This window comes from Palaemon carinicauda, chromosome 37 (assembly GCF_036898095.1).
Source record: "Palaemon carinicauda isolate YSFRI2023 chromosome 37, ASM3689809v2, whole genome shotgun sequence".
Taxonomy (NCBI): domain Eukaryota; kingdom Metazoa; phylum Arthropoda; class Malacostraca; order Decapoda; family Palaemonidae; genus Palaemon; species Palaemon carinicauda.
Window position 1 is genome coordinate 50448401 of NC_090761.1, and position 27412 is coordinate 50475812.

Genomic DNA, 27412 nt, shown 5'->3' on the forward strand with positions numbered 1-27412 from the left:
CACGGTAGTGGCTTATATCAACAAGCAGGGGGGTACTTTTTCGCAGTAGCTATCCCATCTTGCAGTAGAGATTCTGAGGTGGACCGAAGCCCACTCGATAACACTATCACCTCGCTTCATTCCTGGCAAGAGGAATGTGCTCGCCGACAGTCTGAGCATGGCTTCACAGATAGTGAGTACCGAGTGGTCTTTGGATCCTCAGATAGCCAACAAAGTCTTGACTTTGTGGGGTTCCCCAACCGTGGACCTGTTCGCGACAGCGTTGAATTTCAAGCTGCTTCTGTACTGCTCCCCAGTCCCGGACCCCAAGGCTCTCTGGCAAGATGCTTTCCAGCAACGTTGGGACAACATCGACGTGTACGCCTTCCCACCGTTCTGTCTGATGAGAAGGGTGCTCAACAGGACCAGACTATCGTCAACTGTTCGATGACTCTGATAGCTCCGCTATGGCATCACGCGGAATGGTTCCCGGACCTTCTACAGCTCCTGATGGAGCTCCCGAGAGAACTTCCCCCACGACACGAGCTACTCAGACAACCCCACTCCAACATCCCTCACAAGGCCGTGGCCTCGCTTCGGCTTCATGCCTGGAGACTGTCCAGCGTCTCCTCACGGAGAGAGGCTTTTCGCAACAGGTTGCGGAGAGAATGTCTCGGCACCTGCGAAAGTCCTCTGAGGGAGTCTACTAGACAAAGTGGAGAGTCTTTTGTGGTTGGTGTCATGGGAGGGGTATCTCTCCACTCGATGCCACTATTCCAGCAATAGCGGAGTTCCTCGTATATCTGCTGGAGGAAATGCGCCTTTCTGTCACGGCAGTGAAAGGCTATCGCTCAGCCTTAAACTTGGCTTTCAGGCTGAAAGGTGTGGACATTTCTTCCTCGCTAGAACTCTCTCTACTCATTCGTAGCTATGAGCTTACCTGCCCCCAGTTAGAAGTGAGACCTCCTCCATGGAACGTGCTTCTGGTTCTCAGGGCTCTTAAGAGACCTCTCTTCGAACCATTACGCCAGGCCTCTGATCGCTACATGTCTTGGAAGACAGCTTTCCTTCTCGCTTTGGCTTCGGCCGAGCGAGTTAGTGAACTTCATGGTTTCTCGTACAACATCGCCCATTCAAGGGGATGGGGGGAGGTAACGTTCAGGTTCGTCCCTGAGTTTGTTGCCTTGACTCAGAATCCTGGAGTGCCGGATCCACGGTTCGACTCTTTCATGATCGCAAGTCTCCGTTCTGTAACAAATGACCCAGACCAGCTGCTACTATGTCCAGTGAGGTGTCTGAGGTATTACTTGAAGAGAACAGCTGCAGGTCGTCCCCAAGTGCGGGCATTGTTTGTAAGCACAGGCAGGACGAAGAGGAGGGTCACCAGGAATACCATCTCGGCTTGGATTCAAAGGGTTATCTACCACGCCTTGAATCCAGACCCTCCTCCGTCACGTCGCCCTAGGGCACATGACGTCAGGGGCAAAGCCAAAGTCAGTAAGGCTGGGGACTTTCCACCCTTCCTAAGGGGTAAGTCACCCAATGTAAATAGCTTGGTATGTATTTCGGTTACGGAACAAATGACAAATTCGGAGATAATTTATATTTTTCCTAACCATAAAAACCCTAGCTATTTACACATATTTGCCCGCCAGCCCTGTCCCCCAAGTCAAGTCCTACCTCTAAGTGAAGTGAAGCAAATCACCTGTTTGTGGGGGGGAGGTGTAGCAAGCTACCCCTTCTCCTACCCCCACTAACTAGTGCGGGGGTAGTTAACCCTCGTTAAAAACTATTGGCTCGTCATTTCAGCTACGCCGAAAGGTAAACCCAATGTAAATAGCTAAGGTTTGTATGGTTAGGAAAAATACAAATTATCTCCGAATTTGTCATTTTTCCCCGTTGGCTCCGGGAGACAACTGAGTTAGACCGGGGGGTCATAACTGACAATGCAATAACAAAACAAACAAGAAGGTTCCAACTGATACAGGCCTACGCGGTAGTAGGTAATAAAATCATGTTACGTTACTTAACGAGGAATCACGCTGAAGAGAACCTGACACACAACCCGCAATCTTCCTGGACTCCCAAGGGCCAATCAGAGCGGTCGGGGAGAACACGGCTACGACAAAGCATGGAAATTGGGGAAACTTGGCTAAGACCCCAGCAGCTGTTCTCGGCTCAACTCTTAAAGGGAGTCATGAAATATCCCGGAGGGGGGATGAGGGGGGGGGGGGGACGAGCATACTCGACCAAAACAAACATCTGATCCGAAGTCTCAAGGAGACATGAGGTATCCCGGGAGGGATGACGGTGTGGGGGGAAAAACAGAGGTATCCCAGGAGAGGGATGAGGGCATGTGGGGGTGATGCTCCACAGGGGGGGAAACAGCGAGAACAAGCCAAGGGAGGGTTACGAGGTGGTCACGTGCGTCTGCGAGTCGACAGGAATACCAACCTAGCCAACACAGATCCATGCGATACCAACATACACGAATGATCATAACTAACTGGTAAAAATAAATGAAACAGGAATATAACTAGGTTATGTGGCATCCAGAATAAAGCTAAATAAAGCTAAAATGACTCGGTAAGAGAGGGACGCAGGAGAACAACAGAACAAAAGAATGAGGGAAGTAGGCCTAGCCCACCAGGCTCGGGTATGTACCGAACTGGATGGGGGGACTACGACACAAAGGCTCGATCGGGTAAGGTGCCGATCAGTAGAATAAATACGTAAAATAACTGTAAACCTGGAGTCCCTCTCCAACCAAAAACAGGACTCAACTCTTATAAAGGTAAAAGGAATGAATAAGAGCAACAATCCTAGCATGAAAGGCACCAAGACGCGGTGCAAAACTGCCTTCAAGGCACACGGCCTAGAAGGGTAGCAAGCAAGCCCATGACCTGAGATATAAATACGTTCCCGTAAAAATGATTTCACGAAAGCTGAATAAAGCATCGCGTAATGTGACACGGAATTGAGTAAAGGCAAAAAGGTTCAAAACGAGTTACAATTAGTATGGGAGACCAATTGCAAAACGTCAAGAACGAGATGTGGAGGTAGCGAGACCAAGCATGGCGTCGTGAGTCGGGACTCCCGACCTGGGAATATGTTAACACTTAAAATAAAGAATAATAAGGGCATCGCTACCCCCAAAACTCAAAATCCATAGTTCTAGTTCTTAACTTGGAGGAGGAAGCTTGAACATCCGACATCTCGAACCAAAAAATCACCAAAACAACAAAGATCACAAGCAAGGGAACGCACAAGTGAACACCGCAGTTGCTATGAAAGGAGTGACGTAGTTGGCGTGGGTGGAGATGGTGGTAGTAGTATTCAATAGCGGTTGTAGAACGGTACCTCGTTGTAACGGGGATATTTGAAGAGGAGATATCTAAATGGCACGAGACCTCTGGTTGTGGTTTTCACGCCCCAGTTACTTATACCGACACCTATTTAGGTGAGCGAGTTGGGTTCATCCCTGGCATTCCTATGCAACTTTTTTCTCTGGTAATACATAGCAGTTATATACCTTAAAAATGATGCTAAAGGAGCATTTCACGGAGCGGCACAGCTGGAGCCCAGAAAAAGACAATTATGGCAGACTCCAGTGGGAAACCAGGATTTTTTGGGTAAGGAAATGCATAAAAACGAGTGATTTGCTGCAATGATAATGGTCAGAAATTCAAAATAAACGCAAGATAACCAGTTGGAAAAATATATGGTTCATGTAAGTGAACCATAGAGTCCCCAATTAATAACGTCTTGTCTTCCTCTCCCTTTGCTATATGGGTGAATCTGTTTTTGGTAGTACTGTAGTTATATTTCTAGGCTGTTGTATAGTCTTCTTGGCCAAAGCTACTCCTTCTCTAGTAAGTTTCATAAAATCTGTTTTTTTTATTACTGTATTTCTTCTACGTTCTATCCTTGATTTTACGTTATTTTGTATTTCTTGGATGTTCCCATTTTCTAACACATCATCTATGACTTCTTTGTTCTTTATTTCTAACTGTTGAAACTTGGACATGACTTCTATCAATTGTTTTCTTAGTTTTTGGTTTTCATTTTTCAATTCCTCTATTTCTTGTTCTTGCTGACAGAACAGGCATACACTATTACGGTGCAGGTTTGTCAAGCACCCTTCTGTGAAGTCAATGCGCCATTTGTTTATATGGCATTTTGCACATTTGTGCTTTAAATTAAGTTTCTGACTCATGATTAATTTCTCTGTGATATTGTCTAATGTGTATATTTGGAAATCTCGGCTAATAACTTCTATAATTATTAGCTTTGTGACCATTAGCATAAAAAGGCGGGGGTGGGGAAGGGTGGCCGATAGTTACCCATCTGCTGCCGCATCCGCTTAATTCTGGGTGACTTTCCATCTTTTTTATCCATAACCTCCCATAAGTGCTCACAAACCAACAGTCAAGTCTCCTCAATGTTGGGCTGTCCCCAACTGAGCAGAAGCATGTTTTCTCGCCAGGATTGACAGTGGAAGGCTAGCGATTACTGGGATTTCTGGACATCCAAGAGCAGCCAGACTCTTGGGGCCCGGCCAGACCAAGCGCGGCTAGCGGCGAGGTTAGCGGCAAGAGGTTCCCGCAGAAAATTGAAACCTTAGGTATCTTATGTAGGTGGCCAGATAGGAGGCGCGGGAAGCCTCAAGCCACTGCAGTTGCTGCCAGACTATGTTTCATGTTTTAAAAAATCGCGGCGGCTCGATCGTCTTCACCCAAGATTACGTCATTTTTCATCAGTTCCTGAAGGGGTACGCGTTCAATTGTCCCTTTCCAGCCATTACTAATCAGTAATTTATTGGGAAGTGTTTCGGAGAGCAAAAATAATTGAATAAATGGAAGTAATGGCAATCATCTGCAAATGGATGGTAATAAAATAGTGCGTAGGCTTACGCCTTTTTTGTGCTTTGCAACCTATTAATCACCATTTATATATATATATATATATATATATATATATATATATGAGAGAGAGAGAGAGAGAGAGAGAGAGAGAGAGAGAGATTCCAAATGTGAAAAGAATCGTATGCACATTTAAACAATATATCTTATGCAAGTGCTAGTTAATTCTGGAATGGAAGGGACAATGATTTTTCGTGAACTTTATCATATTTGAAGCAATTATAATAGCTGGTAAGAGAGAGATTGGGGTTGTCTATAGTTTGACGTTTGTTTTTTGAGCCTGAATCCAGGAAGGATGTTGTCATCAAAGAATCAAAAGACTAGTGAAATATGCAGATATTCTTTAAATCTGTCGTCGTACAAACGAGACTGGCAACATTAATTTCAAAATTAACTTATTTTCCCTTCTGTGTTTATTAAAATCGTGAATCCAGACTCTTGTGTAATTTATAGTTCAGATTAAAATAACGATTTCCAATCGGAAGTAATTTCGGTGCTACTATAGCGTGAGGTCTACCACTCTATAGCGTGAGATCTACCTCCCGTTAGCACTATAGAGTGACGTCTACTGATGAGTTATTCGTCCCTCATAGATAAAACACATTTCATACATTTGTTTAAGCAATAAACACTCAATTTCAACATATCTTAGAAATAACTTACATAGATAATTGGATTTCTAATTACATTAAAAAAAGGAATAAAGGTAAAAATAAACATGTTATTATATATTTCCATATATTATTCTAGCGATACACTTCGTACATCAAACATGTTATCATATATTTCCATACATTTATTCTAGCGATACACTTCGTACATCAGACATGGTATCATATATTTCCATACATTTATTCTAGCGATACACTCTTCGTACATCAAACAGGTTATCATATATTTCCATACATTTATTCTAGCGATACACTCTTCGTACATCAGACATGGTATCATATATTTCCATACATTTATTCTAGCGATACACTCTTCGTACATCAAACAGGTTATCATATATTTCCATACATTTATTCTAGCGATACACTCTTCGTACATCAAACAGGTTAATCTAGCGATACACACTTCGTACATCTTCTAAGAATGACACAAATAGATCATTGGATTTTTTTTTCTCATCACCTTCCAGCAAAAATTATCAAGATGAGACTGGAACAGCTGACGACCAACACCTCGCATTCTCTTCAGAATTATCGTTTTAGCTTCCAACCACGATCGCTCAATTGATATCTCTTTTAGGCCGAGGGAAAAACTGATTTAGGAGCTCCATTTGCTTCCTTTTCTATGGACAGGTCACGTTTTTGATGGATTTGGGCAGTTCACATATTCGATGGTTAGGTGCGGTTCTCTGGGACGCTGGTCACGCGGTAGACCTCACCCTCCACCTGGGTAGGCGACATATGGCGGTAGACCTCTCGCTATAGTAGCACCGTAATTTCTTACTCAAACACCATCGTCATGTTTACGAGGAAGGCTATCAGCTGGGAGTGAGGCAAGAGAGGTGTGGCGGTTCCGGTGTTTGTGGCCACCCAACATTTTGTTGCTGGCTTGCCGCCGAGTCATGCCGCTAACCTCGCCGCTCATCGTGCTTGGTCTGGCCGAGCCCTTAGGTACTACTGAGTATTACCAAGATGCAGCAACTGGTTTTTTAGTTGGCCAGGACAGCAACAAGGCAGGAAAGCTATGTCAACCTCATGGGCAGTTGAGCCTATTTCGCTAGGTCAATCACAGTGAGTGATCAGCTATTACATGTTAGGAATATGCTTTGCTTGGCACTAATAGCACTATTCCATTCTTGCATCCCCTGTCACCATGGGATTCTTCTGTCCTAGTCTCTCGAAACCTGTGAGCGAGTTCCTAGCGTTATTTATAGGTTCCAAAGCCTTTGCTCTGACGCATTAGTTGTCATCTCCTTAATGTCTATATGTGTATAGGCTAGTTATAAATACCCATCGTATCTAAGTATATGATTTTTTTTTTAATGTTGAGAGTTTGAATGGAAGGTTTAAGCATGAGAGAAAAGCAGAAATATGAAAATGTAAATGAGTTAATAGTGGTCCAGTCGTAGTCTGGATGCTCAGAGCTGGTCTTAGCGGCAGGTTAAACCTACTGTGTTCGAAATTTCGAAACCGCCCCCGGGGTTGTAAAGCAAACCTCCCCCCTCTACCATCGCCCACCCCTTCATCGCATCTCTCAACCTCTCTCACTTCATCAATGTGCCGGGCCAGAGAGAGAGAGAGAGAGTGTGTGTGTGTGTGTGCGTGTGTGTTAGTGTTACAAGGAGTTACAGGGGTTGTGGATGTCTCAAAGACTTTTTAGTCCATCCGCGGAGACTCCTTTTGCTCTTTGGTAGAGCGATTTTGTTTAAACATTTAGAGTTCTTATGATCTTGTCTAACTTATTCTTGAACTCGTTTACTGTGTTACTGATTACTACATCCACTGGGAGTCTATTCAAAGTATTTACTATTTTGTATGTAAAGAAATTGCCACATTGAGAGGTGTTGTATCTTTTCAATTCTAGTTTGTATCCATTACCTCTGGACTGATTTTGGCTAAGCTTGAATAGATTGTTGTAATCTACATTTGTTATTCCTTTAAGAATTTTAAATACCTATATTAACTCTCCCCGTTGTTGTAGAGTTTGTAGATCAAATAAGTTAAAACATTCCATCCTCCGTCTATGTCCAAATTGCTTTAGTATTGGATCTAGTTTGGTGGCCCTAGCTTGTACTGCTTCCTGTCTCTATATTCTTCTGAATACTTGGAGCCCAGAATTGGATTTGGACTCTGTATTCTACATGGGGTCTTACAAGTGATGTGTACAGCTGTAGTACAGTGTCTTTGTTCCTGTAATTGAATTGTCTCTTTATGCAACCTATTAGTTTTTGTTCTTTCTTTTCAGCTTTTATGCTCTGTTTTGTGAACTTTAGATCCTTGTTGATAATGATACCGACATCTTCCTCCTAGACCACACTTTCTAGTTCATTACCCAGCAGTAATCTGATTGTGAGTTACTATAACTGTGCATGACTTTACATTTCCCACAGTTGAAAAGCATTTGCCATTTTCTGGACCATTTTCCTAGCTTCATTAGATCCTCTCATAAGGCTTCTACGTCTTCTGAGTTCGCCGCATTTATGCCTAATTCAGTATCGTCATCCAATATAGCTATTCTACTAGTTAATCCTGAATCTATATTAATGTAGATCAGAAATAACAATGGTCCAGAGAGAGAGAGAGAGAGAGAGAGAGAGAGAGAGAGAGAGAGAGAGAGGGGGGAATATAAATTCCGAATGGGAAATAATCAACTTGTTTTCTTATAATAAAACTCGCATTTCAAGATTCTGAGATTAATTGACATAAATTTGATACTAAAAGGAACTAGTTAATATGCTAACTAGCCCATCAAGGCATTTGCATAATTCTCTTGCCAAATAACCAGCTTTAAACATACATAAAAATATTATCATTATAATCATAGCAACACCAAGAGCAATAATATTAATAATGATAATATTAATAATGATAATAATATTAATTATAATAGTTATAATAACCAATGACCAATGTAGTGACAACAAAGAAAGTTGTAATAAATATGTAATTAAAAGATAGGCTCATAACTAAATGAGACATCAGATGACTTGTGTAAATAAGTGGTATGTTTTTACGCTAAAATTGCTGGAAAAAAAGGATGGAATTATTCGAGATAAATTGAGCTCTATTCTACGAAGCTATTATGAAGCCTTTTGATTTCCTCGTTCTCTCATGACCACCTCGGCGACCCGTTCTCCGCGAATAATTTGTTGTCTTTTTTTCCTTTAGAGGATTTTTCCCCTGATGAGGGAGAACATTTCAGTTTGACTGTTGCCTTGCTGCTACGGCTGTTCCTTTCGTAAGTAACTCTTCGATTCTGCTATATAGTCCAATATGAACTACTAGTGATGTTTTCCCACCCCACCTTTGCTAGGCTTCTGCTGCACTTGGCGTGCTTGGAATTCCTGTTTGCGTGCAGTCATGTACTGACCACTTACCGTATACATACACTGTTCTGTAAGGAAGCGAAAATAGTTACTTTTAGTGACTTCATATCTACGTGGTTTTAGTTCTCAGTATACTGGAATCATTTGAAATATCACGGGTAGTCATTGATAAGGATAAAACATCAATTCTTAGTAAGCAGACTTGTACGGAAGGGCGGTGTTTATTTTGAAGGTGCCGCTTGGCATCTTATGTTAGTTCGTGCGTCGTAAGTTGTAATACAAGGTTTGAGCACCTGCAGGCAGCTTCAGTTGACCTTAGCCTTCTCCCCAGTCGTACAAAGACTTACTTTGTGTTAAACAATACCTCAAGCTAATTTCTTCGCTACTTTTGTTGGAATTTGGAAGGTGGGTCGAAGCAAAGATGAGTATTTTGATAATCGACTGATTTCATATCAAGGACTTTTTAATCAATATATGTTATGTAACACCAAAAATTGCTGGGTAATATATTGAAGTAGCCTGCGAGAAGACATGCACAGGACTAAGAAATGTTGTCACTAAGTAAAGGGAAAAGTACTATTATTGATATGACTCTAAACATCTTATATAATCTTTTATTGTTATCCAAATATGGCATCTTCAAGTCACGGAGAGAACGATTAGATGTGGTAAAACATCTACGCATATTCATGATCAAATCAAATGTTTCTTTTTTTTTTTTCATTTATAACAATGTCCATCAGTTATTTCTACTACACACACCGCGCCGTTTAAAACGGCAGAGGCAAGGGACAGTAGCATTGCCTTAGCAAGTACGACAATTCCCTAGACTCTAGGGCCTAGATCCAATCAAGCTAGGACCAGGGAGGGCCAGGCAATGGCTGCTGAGGATTCAACAGATAGACCTATAGGCCCCCTTAAACCCCCCCCCCCAACCTCAGCTCACAAGAATGGTAAGGTTGCAGACACTGAAGGAACTTACGAGTCTGAACGGGACTCGAACCCCCGTCTGGAAAACACCAGGTAGAGACGTTACCAATCAGGCCACAACAATTGTAAAGGGAAGAGTGATAATGCAATGGACTTATATTTAATTCAAGCAAACATAGAGGAATTATTTAAATTTATGTGTTCAGGGAGATTCAATAATGACCAACATAAGTCATTAGCTCATAACGAATAATAGTTACTGTAATTTCGTTTTAATATGTCTTAATCGTTTTAATAGGTTTTAATCATTCAATTCCATCCTGTTCGTAATACTAGGCATCATGAGGCTCAATACTACACAGTATTCCAGAAGTTTTATTCCAGCTGTTACCAAGTTGTGGAATGATCTTCCTAATCGGGTAGTTAAATCGGTAGACTTTCAAAAGTTCAAAGTTGCCGCAAATGTTTTTATGTAGAACGGGCTTACATAAGTCGTTTTATAGTTTAAATATGACATATCTGTTTTTGACGTTGTTAATAGTTTATATAGGACATATCTGTTTTGACGTTGTTACTGTTTTTAGAATGATTTATTCTTAAGTTGTTTCATCATTTATTTATTTCCTTATTCCCTTTCCTCCACTGGGCTATTTTTCCCTGTTGGAGCCCTTTGGCTTATAGCATCTTGCTTTTCCAACTAGGGTTGTAGCTTAGCTAATAATAATAATAATAATAATAATAATAATAATAATAATAATAAAAAGGCCTTATATAATTAAAGACTTATGCACTGTATGTATGTTGGAAAATAGATTTCGACATAGTTCAAACAGCGTGCCACGTCTGAGAAGACCTGTAATGGCAAAATATAATGTCGGGAAAGGGTAGTTGATTTTCTTACGAGTTTTTGTATCATAAATGTTATTTTCCCGGTGGTAACATTTTGAACATGTTGTGTATTTAGAATATCAAAGGTTCCTTTTGCATTCTGTGAGAAACTTTACGTTTACTCATTACTTTGATTCGAATAAAGAAATCTCTCTCTCTCTCTCTCTCTCTCTCTCTCTCTCTCTCTGCAGATCTTCATTTTACAACTAGGTTTGTAGTAGCAGCAATAATAATAATAATAATAATTCATTGTAGGCTTCCTTGTGTTGGGATAGCGTTTTGTTGGGAATCTGTTGTGGGAACGCAAATTTCTTGAATGTAGTCTCCCATATCTAAGCGTATTAGAACGGATAGAATACAAAGTATCTATCCAGGAGACTTCGAGTCGCCGACGGCCACCATGACATCTCTTTCATGTACTTTCACGCACAATTAATGAATAACTTGAGCTAATAATAATAATAATAATAATAATAATAATAATAATAATAATATTAGAAACGGATCATTAGTAGGAGATTTTATTTTTTATTTATATAAGTCTATAGTTGTTGTTGCTGGATTAAGTAACATATTTAATTCAGAAAAGTTGTCTACGTATTTGGTGTTTATTTCGTATCGGACGCATCATAGGCAAATGTGTTGTCTAAGGCATATCACATTGTCTACGGAGGTACTCTTCTATGGAATAAAATCTTGTGTCTGATAGATATGGATATGTTTGACACATTAATCCTTTTATTATTATTTTTATTACTTGCTAAGCTACAACCCAAGTTGGAAAAGCAGGATGCTGTAAGCCCAGGCTCTAACAGGTAAAATAGCCCAGTGAGGAAAGGAAACAAGAAAAAATAAATGATTTCCTACATAAGCTATAAAAACTTTAACAAAACAAGAGGAAGAGAAGTAAGATAGAAGTGTTCCTGAGTGTACCCTCAAGCAAGAGAACTCTAATCCAAGATAGTGGAAAACCATTGTACAGAAGCTATGGCACTACTAAAGACTAGAGAACATTGGTTTGAATTTGGAGTGTCCTTTGCTGTCACATATGCACCTTCACTTCATCTAAATAAAGCTTATACTCTATGTGTGGATTATTATTCTATGGACTAAATAACTTCCCTGTCCTGTTTTTACTATAACTTCACGTAAAAGAAACTCAAGTCATCAAATTAGTATTTGGAGTAGGCGAAAGACTCAAACCTTTTCTGAGTGTAAATTCTTGTGTACTCTGTCATATCACACTTTTTCATTGTAAACCCTTTCATCGTCATCATCATCATCAAAAGCTTCCCACTATTATATGTAAATTATTTCTTTTGCAGAGAATTCCAAATGAAGGCGGCTTTGTTCATCTTGTGTGTGGTGCCGTTGGCCTTGACGCAATCAGGTAAAATACATCGAATATCTTTTGTTTATAAATGTCTTATTTTAAGTATTTGTCTATTTGATCTTACCCCGTGGTATTATACTATTCGATTAGTTATGTAATCAATCGTAATTTATATAATTAGTGATCAATTTCTTGATAATAGATTTAACCAAGGTCTTTAGAATAAACACAACAGGAAATACCTCTGATTCTATCTCAATGATAGCATAATTTTTTTCAGAGCATAAAGAATATTTGAAGCCTTGTCATAACTATATTCTTAGGCAAAGCTACATTCGTCGAATGATTAAAAGGAAACACGCTCAGAGTTATTTCTTTTGAGCCTAAATAATTTGATAACGGTCTTTAGAATTTATAGTTCGATATCCAACTTACTAACCCAACTATTTAATGGAGGAAAAGAGTGGAATACTGAACACCAGCTTCCTTGGGAGCAAACTGTAAAATAGGAATTACCAGAAAACAAATGCGGGTAAATCGGGCTGTAGTACGGCGTGACGTCATCAATCACTGCATGGCGAGTCTGCGCAGTAGAGGACGCAGTTTGGGTCGCTGATGGGTAGACCTTGTATTCTATAGACCTTGTATTCTATAGACCTTGTATTTAACAACGAATTGGTAGAGGTTGGCCAAATCACCAGCCACCAGTTAAGATACTGCCACTAGAGTTACTTGGTCCTTTGACTGGCCAGGCAGTACTAAATTGGACCCCTCTCTCTGGTTACGCCTTATTTTTCCTTTACCTACACAAGCACTGGATAGTCTGGCATATTTTATTCACATTCTCTTCTGTCGTCATACACCTGACAACACTTGAGATTACTAAACAATTCTTCTTCGCTCAGCGGTTAACTACTGCACTGTAATTGTTCAGTGGCTACTTTCCTCTTGGTAAGGGTAGACGAGACTAATTTAGCTATGGTAAGCAGCTCACCTAGGACATTCCAAAATAAAACCATTGTTCTCTATTCTTGGGTAGTGCCATAGCCTCTATCTTGGTCTTCCACTGTCTCGAGGTAGAGTTCTCTTGCTTGAGGGAACACTCGGGCACACTACTCTATATTATTTATCCTCTCGCTGTTTTTGACGTTTTTATAATTTATATATGAAAGATCTATTCTAATGTTGTTACTGTTCTTAGAATATCTTATTTTAATTGTTCATTAGTCCTCTTGTGGTTTATTTTCTTGTCTCCTTTCTTCACTACGCTATTTTTCCCCGCTAGAGCCATTGGGCTTAAAGCATCCTGCGTTTCGAACTAGGGTCGTAGCGTAGCTAATAATAATGATATACTAAAATCTTAGTCAGAGATTCAGAATCAAATGCAGTGAGTTATGGTGAGCTTAGCCTATACAACTCAGTCACCAAGAAATATAGGCCTACTATTGATCATCCCTACATACCTGAGAACTGTTTGATTTGTATACTATTCAATAGAACTGTAAAATCCCCACTGTCTGTTATTAACTAATTAATCTCAAATAACTTAGAGATCAGAATGAAGAATACACACACACACACACACACACACATATATATATATATATATATGTGTGTGTGTGTGTGTGTGTGTGTATAATAATATATACTGTACAGTACATATAATATATATATATATATATATATATCTATATATATATATATATATATACAAATATATACATATGTATATATACATATATATATATAAATATATATATATATATATATATAACCTAGCCTATATACATATATATATACAAATATATACATATGTATATATATACATATATATATACATATATATATATATATGTATATATATATATATATATATATAAATAAATATATCTATATAGCCTAGCCTATATACATATATATACAAATATATACATATGTATATATATACATATATATATGTAAATATATATATATATATATATATATATAAATATATATATATATATATATATATAAAACCTAGCCTATATACATATATATACAAATATATACATATGTATATATATACATATATATACATATATACATATATATATATATATATATATAAATAAATATATCTATATAGCCTAGCCTATATACATATATATACAAATATATACAAATATATACATATGTATATATATATACATATATATATAAATATATATATATATATATATATATTTACATATATATATATATATATATACTGTATATATATATATATATATATACTGTATATATATATATATATATATGCTGTATATATAGATATATATATATATATATAGAGAGAGAGAGAGAGAGAGAGAGAGAGAGAGAGAAAATTTCAATTAAAAGAGAATAAAAGTTACGATAACTGCTTCTTACTTCCTATACTTATAGTGGTTTTTTTTTTTTTTTTTTTTGCAGACCGGTGTGTTACTAGGAGAGTTGATGATGGAAAATGCCGGCCATACATGGACTGTCCTGCGTTATCAGAGATGGCAGCGGTTTTATCAATCTCCAACTTCTTCAGCAATTATGGCGTATGTGGGAATGATGAGTAAGTTTATCTTTTAACATTGACTTTCATATTTTTTTCAAAGATTATTGTTTTTGCCACGGACTCCTCTGGGATTTCTAATGTGTAGAATCTATGCTAGACCTTGAAACAGCCAAAATATTTTGTACAGGAAAATTTAAAAAATATTGTTCTATCTAGCAACTCTGAATTATATATTGTGCTACCTTGTGTATTTGAGTTCCTTAAGGCAACTGCCTCTGGTTTTAACCCTGATTTTTGGCTCAGGCCATGTCGCCCTGATGGAAGTTCCTTTAAGAGTAGCTTCATAGGGTATATTTGACTACAGTGATATTCCCAGAGAATTTTACCTTGAGGTCTCCAGAATTCTAACTCCTGGCGCAAATATCCCTAACTTTTCCTTTTAGGGATATCGCATAATATCAGAGGACGTATTCTTTACACGTCACATAGCTATCTTCACTCCGAATAGCGTTTACGTTTTGAGGGGGAAACGTGGCAAGAAAACGAAGGGGATCCGTTAATAAGGTACCTCTCCTCCACTACTGTTTTGAGTATCTAGATGACGTCATCATCGCCGCCATCTTTATTCCTTTTGTCGTAGCGCCATTGCTCGTTGATTTTCCTGTGCTCTCTCGCTATTTCGGAAGGTTTTAGATTTATTCATGCTTTCTCCAGCCTCATCTGTCTCTGGAAAGTTGAGTATTGATCTTCACATTGTATAAATTTAAGCTCTTGCCTTTTAATATGAATTAAAGTTAAGTTAACGTTGCAAGAGCTGTTGCCTAAGCCGGAGGCGTCATGGGTGCTGTCGTTCGTAACGGATGAGTCATTTAATTAGCCAGAATGACCTTCCCAGTTTTAATAGCTTCAGTATCTTAGCTATTTAGCCTTCATTGCTAGGAATTCTTTATATTATGCCGATAGTATTTATATTAGCTTCGTTGATTTAGGTAACTGAACCTTGTTTACAATAGGCTTCCTAGCCTAGGCGTTCAGTTTACAGTACTTTCATGCATGATATAATAGACTTTCCTAGTGTTATAAATTTAATGAAGCCTTAGGCGAATTTTATACATGTAAGATATATTGATTGCATAATATTTTCCTCGTCCAAGATAGTATACGCGAGAGTTTCAGTGATTCAGGTAATCGATTTTCACTGCCACTAGGCTACTAGCCTAGTGACTTTAGTATACTTTCATACATGTTCCCCGATTGCCCTTATGTATCGATTTTATTAATTCAGGCAGAGATAGATATCTCCTAGACTATTGATAAGACGATACTTGTCTCCTACAAAGTTTTAAGGGCAATCTCTGTTTCCCTCTGAGTTAGCCTAGGCTATAACCCTAGTCAGTCGTGCCTTGAGTTGTAATTCAGGCAGGACTAGGCTAGAGTTTTCTAACCTTTCCCTGTAACCGCAGAGGCAGGTTTTTGGGGTTTTGGTCAGAAACTCAGAGTATTTAGTCTGATGCCAGTAGCTGGCTGGCAGAGTGAATAGCATTCCACTGCTGGACTAAGCTGCCGGCATAGGAGGCTAGACCTCCCTAGACCACACCTGAAGGCTTTATATGATATGATACCTTCTCCCCGTGGTCTAGCTGACTAGTCCTGTGCTGACGGACACTAGGCTGAAGAATAGCATTCTTCTACTGCCTAGGCGACACCGTCACTAGAACTCTGTTCCGGCCCCTTTACTGTATTAGCCGACCCTAGGCTCGAGAATAGAATTCTCCTGCCACCTGGGATGGCTTTAATACTAGAACAGAGTTTTGTTGGGTGACGTAGGACCGGCAACCCTGCCGGCTCCTCCCACACCCTATAGGACCTTCACCCCTCCCTATTCTGTCCTTTGGTGATGGTCTAGCCATCACAAACTCTTGGCCATCGTCCTACAATCGAGCCGATTGCCGGCAGGTTGTGGGGCTGGCTCGGGCTTCTGTCTTTAGTGGCACAGTCACTCAGCTCTCCCTTACGGACATAGTGCTCCGGGCGAGTTGGGCCGGCTGTGCCGGCTGCCGGCAGAAGATCCCTTTACTATAGAGTGATCTTCAGTCCTTTCTTGGACTGCCATTCATAAACTGTGCCGGCAGAGACCGGCAATAGTTGTGGATGGGTGGAAGCCTGAATGATACATTCTCCCCTTCCATTTGAACCCTCATTCTGGAAGAAGGTAGCAAGGCAGAGCTCTTACACCATCCTTCGATCCATGCTTTCTCTCTCTCTGTTAGCTAGTACCACTGGGGTCTAACCTGCCAGCAGCTCTAGCTAGCTGCCTACAGCCGGCAAGCTGCTGACAGCCGGCAAGCTGCCGACAGCTGGAGAGGTTGCCGACCTCCGTGTATAAATATTTAATCACCGGCTGGCATAGAGTGCCAATAGCCGGCGGCGGTCTTCTGGTAGCCGGCGAACTGCCGGCCAATACCACAGCCGACAATACATCGCCTGAACTGTACCCTGGTGCTAGCCTGCCGGCATATGCCGGCTGGAACTACAGTATATGACTATACAGTAGCCAGTATATTTGCAATATAGATCATACTGCAAACAGAAAACTACAGTATAGATTATACGGTAGCCAAAATTTTCAACATACCCTGTGTTGTCATGCGCAGCCTATTGTTGAGACCATATTATATAAAGAAAGTAAGTTCTCTCTATACACTAATTAGTGATCACTGTTAACAATCCCCAATCTTAAACTGTCTGGAAGCTAGTATTAAGTTACACTTACCTATCCTTACAGGATAGAAATCTTCGGATGGGTTTTCCAAAATAGAATGACCCATGGTTTTAATTTTGAGGGAGGTCACAGCAATTGGCTGGGCAGGAAACACTTGTAGGTGTCTTTTCTATTTCATTTCTAGCTTATCCATCCTAGGCTACATGCAAAAGACAAAATATTTATTATATTTGTATACTTTATCCTGTGAGATGAATCACTGTATACTCATTTTATTTTCCTCTCTTTACAGGAGGACCAACCCAAGTGTAAGAGCGTCTTCTGCAACGTGCGGAGTAAGAACTTCTGCGGCCATGAGGTGTGCAGGACGCACCCACGCTGTTCCATCACCAAGGGAACTCTGAAATATTGGGACCCCCAGGTATGTAACATCTGTAAAATTCTTGGTTACTGAGGCTTTCGATGACCCCCAGTCAGCGGAGTCAAGGGATGCAGCAAGGGAGAAGCTGCGTAAATGGGTCACGATCCGAGAAAAATTGCTTCGTCTCTGAATTTTTTCCAATATATGGATTTCGGACGTTTTCTCTCGTATACTGGATGGAAGTCATCCAGAGTGTTTTTCAAACACTACGCGAAGCAAGTACAAGAGATCAAGAGGTTTGTGGTGGCGGCAGGTAGTGTACTAAAACCTGTCGCTTAGTGCTGTGAGGAACAGTGAATCAATTAGGACTGTTATGTGCAGAGTGTGCGTGTTGACTCCTTACGGTACAACATGCTAAGTGAAATGTCACCATGGTGACATTACGGACTGTTCCAAATAATACAGGCGAAAGAAGCATAAAGAATAGCACGTGTGCCCTGTGTCCTTTACTCAAGTGTGAACAGACAGTAATGACTGAAATTTAGAATAGAAAATTTCTGAATTTTCATTTTAGTGGCATATAATGGTTTCTTTTCAGATGAAACAAGTATTTCTGGCATTACCAGTATATTTATGCTTAAATTATTTCACAAACATTTTATATTATTCTATAAAATGTAGACTGATTTACATATTTTATTGATTGTCAATAAAAAACTATTTGAAATTTGCATCTTATTCGCCCCAAATTCAGATAGATAAAAATGTGTTAGAGCATTATTATGATTACCCTTTTATTTTCATATTAGTGAAAGAACAACTGTAGAAATTTTTTCCTACAGTTAACAAACCTTCTTTATGTGTGTACATACCTAGTTTCTACACAGATAGATACTTGTCTGTCTTTGCATACGACTGACTCAGGATGCCTTAGATGTGATGCTGGCTTATACAAACGATTGTTTCTACATGGATACAAACCTGTCTGTCTTTGCATACAGTTAGCTCTGTATGCCCAAGGGAGGTGTCAGTTGCTCATACATACATTTGTTGGTTTTCAAATACAAACTCTAATTGGGAAGGTATACGATGAGACTGGTATACCTGTTTGGTTGCTAGGCTATTCATATAAGATATGCAATCCTCAAGACTTTTTCCAGAATCTGGCATGACTCTTCCCTGTAGTGGGTAGGAAGCACTAACATGGTTCATGATTAGAAGAAATGATGTATAACGGTAACATTATATGTCTCTAGGTCTGAGTGACCAAGGAAATTCTGTCTTGAGGTTAGGGCACAAATAGAAAATCCACAGATATATTAATGCTCTGGTAAACTTCCATCAGGACGACATGGCCTGAGCCCAAAAATCTATTTTTGTGTGAGATAGCCATGTCATCCAGATGGACCCGCCCTCCTTTTATTAAAAAAGGGCTAAAAGGATCTCTCCCGAAAGTACTGTATCTGTAGCACCTCGCTAACGCTACAGGGAATAAAGATGGCGGCGATGATAACGTCATCTAGATACTCAAAACTTTTCCCCCTCGAAGCGTAAACGCTATTCGAGGTGAAGATAGCTATGTGGCGTGTCAAGAATACGTCCTCTGATATTATGCGATATCCCTAAATGGAAAAGTTAGGGATATTCGTGCCAGGAGTTAGAATTCTGGAAACCTTAAGGTAAAATTCTCTGGGAATATCACTTTAGTCAAATATACCCTAGGACGCTACTCTTAAAGGAGCTTCCATCAGGACGACATGGCTATCTTACCCAAAAATAGATTTTTCGCTTCGTTCAAAATCCGTTTTCTTTATCTTTTTACCATTATTTTTTCATATTTCTGGTCTTATATCCTAAGCACTGGGTTTCTAGATTCAGGTGTCGTGTTAAATTTTGATAAGACATTTTGTAGTATAAATTTAGTTATATTATATGATTCTGATCTGAATGTACGAATTAATAGTTCTATTTAATTAAACTACATTTTTTTCGTGGATTTTCCATTAACATTAGTAAAGTACACACTTCAGGTAAAAATTATTTTATGATCAAATTAGTCCTTCACTATTTCTTTCAGTTATTAATATTCTCAGATTTATGGATAAACTATTTTAAGATTTAAAGTAAACCGTTTCCCGATTGTACTTGGAAAAAAAAGTTATTTATTTTGGAGTAAATTTAATGCCTTTAACATCTGCATAAAATTCATATTAAAATATATTAATGATAAGTAGGTCTTACTCTTCCAAAAATTGGTTTTGATCAACTAAATTATATATTTAAATTTGATTAATTTCGTGGAGTTCTGAGCAATTTTGATTTATATCTCCCTAGAAACGAGAACCTTATGGTGTGCTGTCCTGTTAATACTACCACAGGTGAGTACAAGACTATAAAATTTCATCATAAGTTTAATTCGTATATGTTTTGAACTAGACTTTATTGTTTAATTCTTCTTACATCACTATAATTGTTCAGTGGCACCTTATTTCTGTGTAAGGATAGAAGAGACTCTTTAGCTATGGTAAGCAGCTCTTCTAGGAGAAGGACACTCCAAAATCAAACCATTGTTTTCTATTCTTGGGTACCATGGTCTTCCACTGTCTTTTGAGTTAGAGTTGTCTTGCTTGAGGGGTCACTTGGGCACACTTTTCTATCATGTTTCTCTTCTTCTTGGTTTGTTAAAGTTTTTATAGTTTATATAGGAGATTTTATTCCTTTCCTCATTGAACTATTTTTCCTGTTGGAGCCCCTGGGCTTATAGCATCCTGCTTTTCCAACTAGGGTTGTAACTTAGCAAGTAATAATAATAATAATAATAATAATAATAATAATAATAATAATATCGTTGAATTGTTATAGAGGTTTTGAGTTTGATTACATCATTTAGACGCCAATGAGATTTGTTGGAGATGTTGAATTGAAGCAAAGTAAAATTTTCAAGGTCATAAAATCAGGTTTCCTATGCAAAATTATAGTCTAAACGTACTAAAGTTAATCTGGCTCGTTGAAGAATAGGATATCAAACACAGGAAACCTACTGCACTCTTTGATCTGTTAGGTCTAAGTCCATAAGGATACTGAAAATGTTTCGTCTTTCTCTTGATATACATTGGATAGATATCTAAACCTACATAGGTTTAAAGGCCGTTCATGAATGGCAGAGGCAAGGGACAGTGACATTGCCCAATCAAGCAGGACAATCCTCTAGAGACTGACCACATATACAATTGATCAGCGTACAAGTCCCCTCTCCACCCAAGATAGGACCAAGGAGGGCCAGACAATGGCTGCTGATGACTCAGCACATAGACCTATTGGCTCCACCAAAACCCCCATTCTTAGCGCACATGGATAGTGAGGTTGCAGCGACCAAAGGAACTAACGAATTTAAGCAGGACTCGAACCCCATGCTGGCGATCACCAGGCAAGGACGTTACCAACAGATACAAGCCTAATAAATATCTTATTTTAATTGTTCATTAGTCCTCTTGTGGTTTATTTTCTTGTCTCCTTTCTTCACTACGCTATTTTTCCCCGCTAGAGCCATTGGGCTTAAAGCATCCTGCGTTTCGAACTAGTGTCGTAGCGTAGCTAATAATAATGATATACTAAAATCTTAGTCAGAGATTCAGAATCAAATGCAGTGAGTTATGGTGAGCTTAGCCTATACAACTCAGTCACCAAGAAATATAGGCCTACTATTGATCATCCCTACATACCTGAGAACTGTTTGATTTGTATAGCCTACTATTCAATAGAACTGTAAAATCCCCACTGTCTGTTATTAAGTAATTAATCTCAAATAACTTAGAGATCAGAATGAAGAACACACACATAATGTATATATATATATATATATATATATATATATATATATATATATATATATATATATATATATATATATATATATATATATATATGTGTGTGTGTGTGTGTGTGTGTAATTATATATACATATATATATATATATATATATATATATATATATATATATATATATATATATATATATATATATATATATATATATATATGTGTGTGTGTGTTTGTGTAATTATATATATATATATATATATATATATATATATATATATATATATATATATATATATATATATATATATATATCATTTATATATATATATATATATATATATATATATATATATATCATTTATATATATATATCATTTATATATATATATATATATATATATATATATATATATATATATATATATATATATATATATCATTTATATATATATATATATATATATATATATATATATATATATATATATAGAGAGAGAGAGAGAGAGAGAGAGAGAGAGAGAGAGAGAGAGAGAGAGAGAGAGAGAGAGAGAGAGAGAGAGAGAGAGAGAGAGAGAGAGAACTTCAATTCAAAGAGAAGAATAGTTATGGTAACTGCTCATTATTTCCTATACGTATAGTGTTTAATTTCTTTTTTATTTTACTTTTTTTTTTCTTGCAGACCGGTGTGTTACTAGGAAAGTTGATGATGGAAAATGCCGGCTATTAATTGACTGTCCTGCGTTATCAGAGATGGCAGAAGTTTTATCAAACTCCACCTTCGCCAAGGATTATGGCGGATGTGGGACGGACGAGTAAGTTTATCATTTAACCCATTTTTGTTCCACACAGAGTACTTACCTAGAACTACTTTCTTTGGAGTTACTAGTAACTCTTTCCCAACCCACCAGAATTTTGTGTAGTTTACCCTATTCCCATTTTCTATGGGTGACTTCAGGCGGAGTGATACGCGCCCTGAGGCGACCCGGGGTCGGAGAGCGTGCTAGTTCAGGTCGTGCTCCTCAGTAAGTTTCTGGTCGCAACGTGATTCATATTTCGCCGTGGTCTCTCTTACCCAGTGCGACCCTTTGTGTCCCGACCCTTTGTGTTCACCAAGTGGTTCCTGTGCCCGTATCCTTACCCCTTTCCCTTGTGTCCCCGTGTCTCTTGGTGTGTTAGTGTTTCATTATGGAGCATCCCCGCCGTTGCCCTGGGCCTGTGGCCGGTAAGTCTTGTGGGGCTTTCCTTTCGAAACCCGAGGTTGACCCACACTCGCGTTGTTTGTCATGTAGGGGCAAGGTATACACCCCTACCGCCATGTGCTCGGAGTCCAAGTCTTGGGGCGAAATCCAGTGGGTCCTTTATAGGACTAAGAAGAAGTCGGCCAAGAAATCGCTGAAGAAATCTACCGCGTCCTCTGCTTTGGTGTCTCCAGATGCCTCGTCGGAACGTGGCTCCCTTTCATAATCCCCTATCCAGAGTAGGGGACGAGGTAAGTCCGTTGCCGGGAAGCGGCCCATTGTCCTTCCCCAGGAGTCTGAATTACCTGTGGGGGAAGCTGCTGATGTGATACAGGCGTGTGTGGGGCCTGAGGGAGGTGTGGGAGACGAGGTCCTGGTGCCCGCAGGGCCCGTCTCTACCGAAGACCCTATGTTGGGGAAGACGGGTACTACCTCTTCTCCCCCATCTTGGGCATGTGTTTCAGGTACTTCCGCCGCCGGGGGATGCCGAGAAAGGCCTTTCGTCGAATTCGGACCCCGCCATTTGGGATCTCCCTAGAACTCCCTGCAGGTCACCCTTCAGGCTAGAAGAGGAGTTTGACCATTGGATCGCCCGGAAGAACGTTCCTCGGTCCCCCCCAGCGCCCTCGGCGATGCTCCCGCCCGTCTTCCTGCAGCCTGCGGAACCAGAGATTCGTCATGGAGTCCCCCCGCGGAATTGAACGTCTCAGGTGGTTCGGCTGATTCCCTCTCCTCCTCCTCGTCTTCCTCGTCCGCAGATTCATCGTATCAGAGGACGATACCAGGTCCGCGAGGAGGAAACGCGAGAGGTCCAGGAAAGAGAAGAAGTCCCGCTCCCGTTCAAGACAGAAGAAGGAGTCCAGGCCATCTAAGAAGGCGAAGAGGAGTAAGTCGAAGGATTGGGTGAGTATCACGATCCCCTGGAGCGAGCTGTTTAAGGTCACCACAGCCGCGGCCGCTTCCGGGTGGCTCCCGTCTCTCCCCTCCTTCGCCTCCTACGGACAAGAACCTCACCAAGGGAGGCCTTTCCAAGCTCCCCGTGATGCTCCTAAGTTGAGAGCACAGAAGAGGTTTTACGTGCCGGAAGGTCGTCGGGGAGGACCCCGCGCAACGGAGACACCCATCACCTCGTTGAACCAGGGTGCCGCTGAAGACAGAGCATCCACGGCCCGTGTGTTTTTCCCCTTCGGAGACCTCCATGATGGAGGACATGGCCCAGGACTTAGTTTACGTGTCCTCCTGGTTGGACTGGTGGGCCTGCACGTTGGTTGGCTTTCAGTCCTCTCATGATTTGTCCCTACCAGAAAACCAAACCTTATTGAGAGAGCTGATTAGCTCAGGGGGCAAAGCCCTAAAATTCTTATCCTATCAATCCCTCTCCCAGGCTACCAATTGGGTCCTGAGGAAGAGAGACACTATTCTCAGCAAATTAGTGAGGAAACTCCCTGACCGGGAAGCAAGAAGATTGAGAAATTCCTCGATCTGGGACGAGGCAATCTTTCCCCTTAAGATAGTGGAAGAGGCGATGGAACAGGTGAGGAAGATGAAGGACGTGGGAGACCATAGACCTCCCCCAATGAGGCGCCCACCTCACAGGAGACCCTCCGTGGACGCCCTTCACCCTTCCCGTTCATCCCCGGCCTAACCTAGAGGAGAGCCCCCTTCGGCTTCATGGCTGCAAACAACTCGGCCCCCCCCCGTAGAGGTACCACAGCACCCCAGTCTAACTTTAGACCGTCCTTCGGGAACTCAAGAAGAGGTCGGTCCGGCTGCCCCTCCAGAAGGAGATAGGAGGCGAGGCCCCCTACTCCTACAGGAGCCTCAAGTAGGGGGATGCCTCAGACACTCTTGGCAAGCATGGCGGGATTACGGTGCGGATCCCTGGACGGTGACAATCCTGAGGGAAGGTTACAGACTACCCTTCTTAGCAGAACCTGCCCCGCTTATTCCAGCCCTTCAGGCGGAGTGGTTGATACCCAAGGACCCCTTGAAACGGGCAGCACTGCAGGAACAAGTGTTGTCCATGATCTCCAAGGGAGCGTTGGAACTAGTCGAAGAGCCCGGCCCGGGGTTCTATAGCAGGCTCTTCCTGGTGGAGAAGGCGACAGGGGGATGGAGGCCTGTAATAGACCTGTCGGCCTTCAACAAGTTTGTGGCAAAAACCGAGTTCAAGATGGACACCGCCAAGACAGTGTTGGCCGCCTTGAGGGAAGGGGACTTCATGATATCCCTGGACCTCAAGGACGCCTACGTCCAAATCCCCGTTCATCCCTCCAGCAGGAAGTTTCTCAGGATAAAGTGGGATTCCCAAGTGCTACAATTCAAGACCCTTTGCTTCGGACTGTTGACGGCTCCTCAAGTGTTTACAAGAGTCTTCACGACGGTCTCCGTATGGGCACATGAGCAGGGCATCCGTCTGATCCGGTATCTAGACGATTGGTTGCTTCTTTCAGCCTCAAAGGAAGAATTGAAGGAACAGGGCGCGAAGTTACTTCGTCTCTGTGAGGAGTTGGGCATCACGGTCAACGTAGAGAATTCCCAACTGATCCCCTCCACCAGGATGACCTACTTGGGGATGGTCCTGGACACCCGACTAGTGAGAGCCTTCCCCTCGTTGGAGAGATTGGAGAACCTAGAGTGAGTTCTGCAACCCTTTCTGTTGGACCAACCCAGGAGGGCCAAGGATTGGCAGAGGTTGCTGGGCCACCTAGTGTCCTTGGAAAAGTTAGTGCCACAAGGGAGACTCAAACTTAGAGCGGTGCAGTGGAACCTGAAGGAACACTGGACCCAGGGGAGAAATCCCCACAAACTGGTTCCGGTCTCCCCAGAAACGAAGGTAGTCTTGCAGTGGTGGCACGACAGGAGGAACACCGAGATGGGGATGCCCTTCGCACCCGACCCTCCGGAAGTCCTATTGTTTACGGATGCGTCGAAGGAAGGTTGGGGCGCTCACCTACTCGACCAATCGACAAAGGGAAAATGGTCGAGCGAGGAAGCAAAGCACCACATAAACGTGCTATAGATGATGGCTGTGCTAAGGGCGAGTCAAGAATTCGTTCATCTCCTCCGAGGGAACACAGTGGCGTTGATGTGCGACAACGCCACAGTAGTAGCCTACGTAAAGAAGAAAGGGGGTCTAAAGTCGAAAGAACTATGCTCGTTATCGACAGAACTTCTAGAATGGGCGGCAGAAGAAGGGATCGAGTTCACAGCAAGGTTCATCCCGGGAAAAAGGAACGTCCTGGCAGACGGCCTCAGCAGAGTAGGCCAGGTAATAGGGTCAGAGTGGACTCTACACCCAAGGATAGCTCAGTCAGTCATACTGAAGTGGGGTTCTCCAGTAATAGACCTTTCGCAACTCGTCTGAATGCCCAACTCCCCGTGTTCTGTTCTCCAGTCCCAGATCCGTCAGCGGCGTTCGAGGACGCCTGCCAACACCCTTGGGACGACCTCGATGTATACGCCTTACCCCCCCCCCCCTTCGGAATGATACGACAAGTCCTCAACAGAGTAAGGACATCAGCCAACCTTCAGATGACTTTGGTCGCGCCTTGGTGGCCGGAGAGGGAGTGGTTCGCAGACCCAAAAGAACTGGCCCTTCTTCCTCCTTGGCCGCTCCCAGACAGGCCAGACCTTCTTCGTCAACCCTACTTCCAAAGGTTTCACGAAAACCCTCGGTTCCTCCGCCTTCACGCGTGGAGGTTATCGAGCGGCTTCTGAAGAAAGATGGATTCTCATCGAGGACCACCGCGACGAGGATGTCGGGTTACGTAAGGCAGTCCTCTATCGCTGTCTACCAAGCAAAATGGGCAGTCTTCTCGAAATGGTGCGCTTCCCGGAATATCAAACCCTTGGTGGCCTCGATCCACGACGTGGCGGACTTCCTAGTGTATATCAGGGACGATTTGGGCTCTTCCATTCCAGCAATAAAAGGAGTGAGGGCAGCGTTAGGTCAAGTCTTCCTCCTGAAGGGCATTGACTTGGGAACCTCCTGGCACATCTCGATGCTCATCAGGAGCTTTGAGCAGTCATGCCCACCACAGGAGGTGAGGGTACCGCAGTGGGACTTAGCCATAGTACTCAAAGCCCTGTCAGAACCTCCATTTGAGCCCCTCAAGGACATCCTGGATGAGGAGCTCACCCTCAAAACGGTCTTCCTCTTAGTGAGTTGCACGGACTACCGTATGAGGTTTCACACTCAAAAGGATGGCGGGAGGCCTCGTTTAGGTTCGTCCCTAACTTTGTGGCCAAAACGCAGAACCCAGTTTGTTGGGACCCTCGGTTCGGTGGCTTTTCGGTCCCAGCGATCCCTCGGTCGGACAACCTTAAAGACTTACTCTTATGCCCGGTCAGAGCAGTAAGAAAATACCTTGAAAGGACTTCCAGACTCCGACCTGAGATCAAGAGTTTATTCGTCTCGACCGGTCAGGTGAAGAAACCAGTCTCCAAAAACTCAATCTCTTTTTGGTTGCGACAGGTGATCAAGAGAGCTTACGATGCTTCGGGAACCCCTCTCCCAGGCAGGCCAAGGCCTCATGATATTAGGGGTCTAGGCACCTCCCTAGCGTTTAAGAAGAACATGGCCGTGGGCCAAATTCTGGAAGTGGGTACCTGGTCCAGACAGTCCACTTTCACGGAACATTACCTGAAGGACTGCTCTAGGAAATCCTTGGACGGGTTCGCCCTTGGC

The 27412-nt window shown here is 41.5% G+C and overlaps 1 protein-coding gene across 4 annotated transcripts in view; it reads left to right on the forward strand.

Annotated features, from left to right (window-relative positions):
- The window catches only part of LOC137629654 (uncharacterized), a 190050-nt gene that overhangs the window by 56877 nt on the left and 105761 nt on the right, over window positions 1-27412 (forward strand). For 3 of the 4 annotated variants that reach the window (XM_068361188.1, XM_068361187.1, XM_068361191.1), the window contains exons 2-3: window positions 12042-12106; window positions 22164-22296. In XM_068361188.1, the coding sequence (XP_068217289.1) occupies window positions 12052-12106; window positions 22164-22296 (188 nt within the window). In that variant the 5' untranslated portion in view covers window positions 12042-12051. Of the gene's footprint in view, window positions 1-12041; window positions 12107-14503; window positions 14637-22163; window positions 22297-27412 lie in introns of all 4 variants that reach the window. The other variant, XM_068361189.1, reaches the window with a different exon arrangement.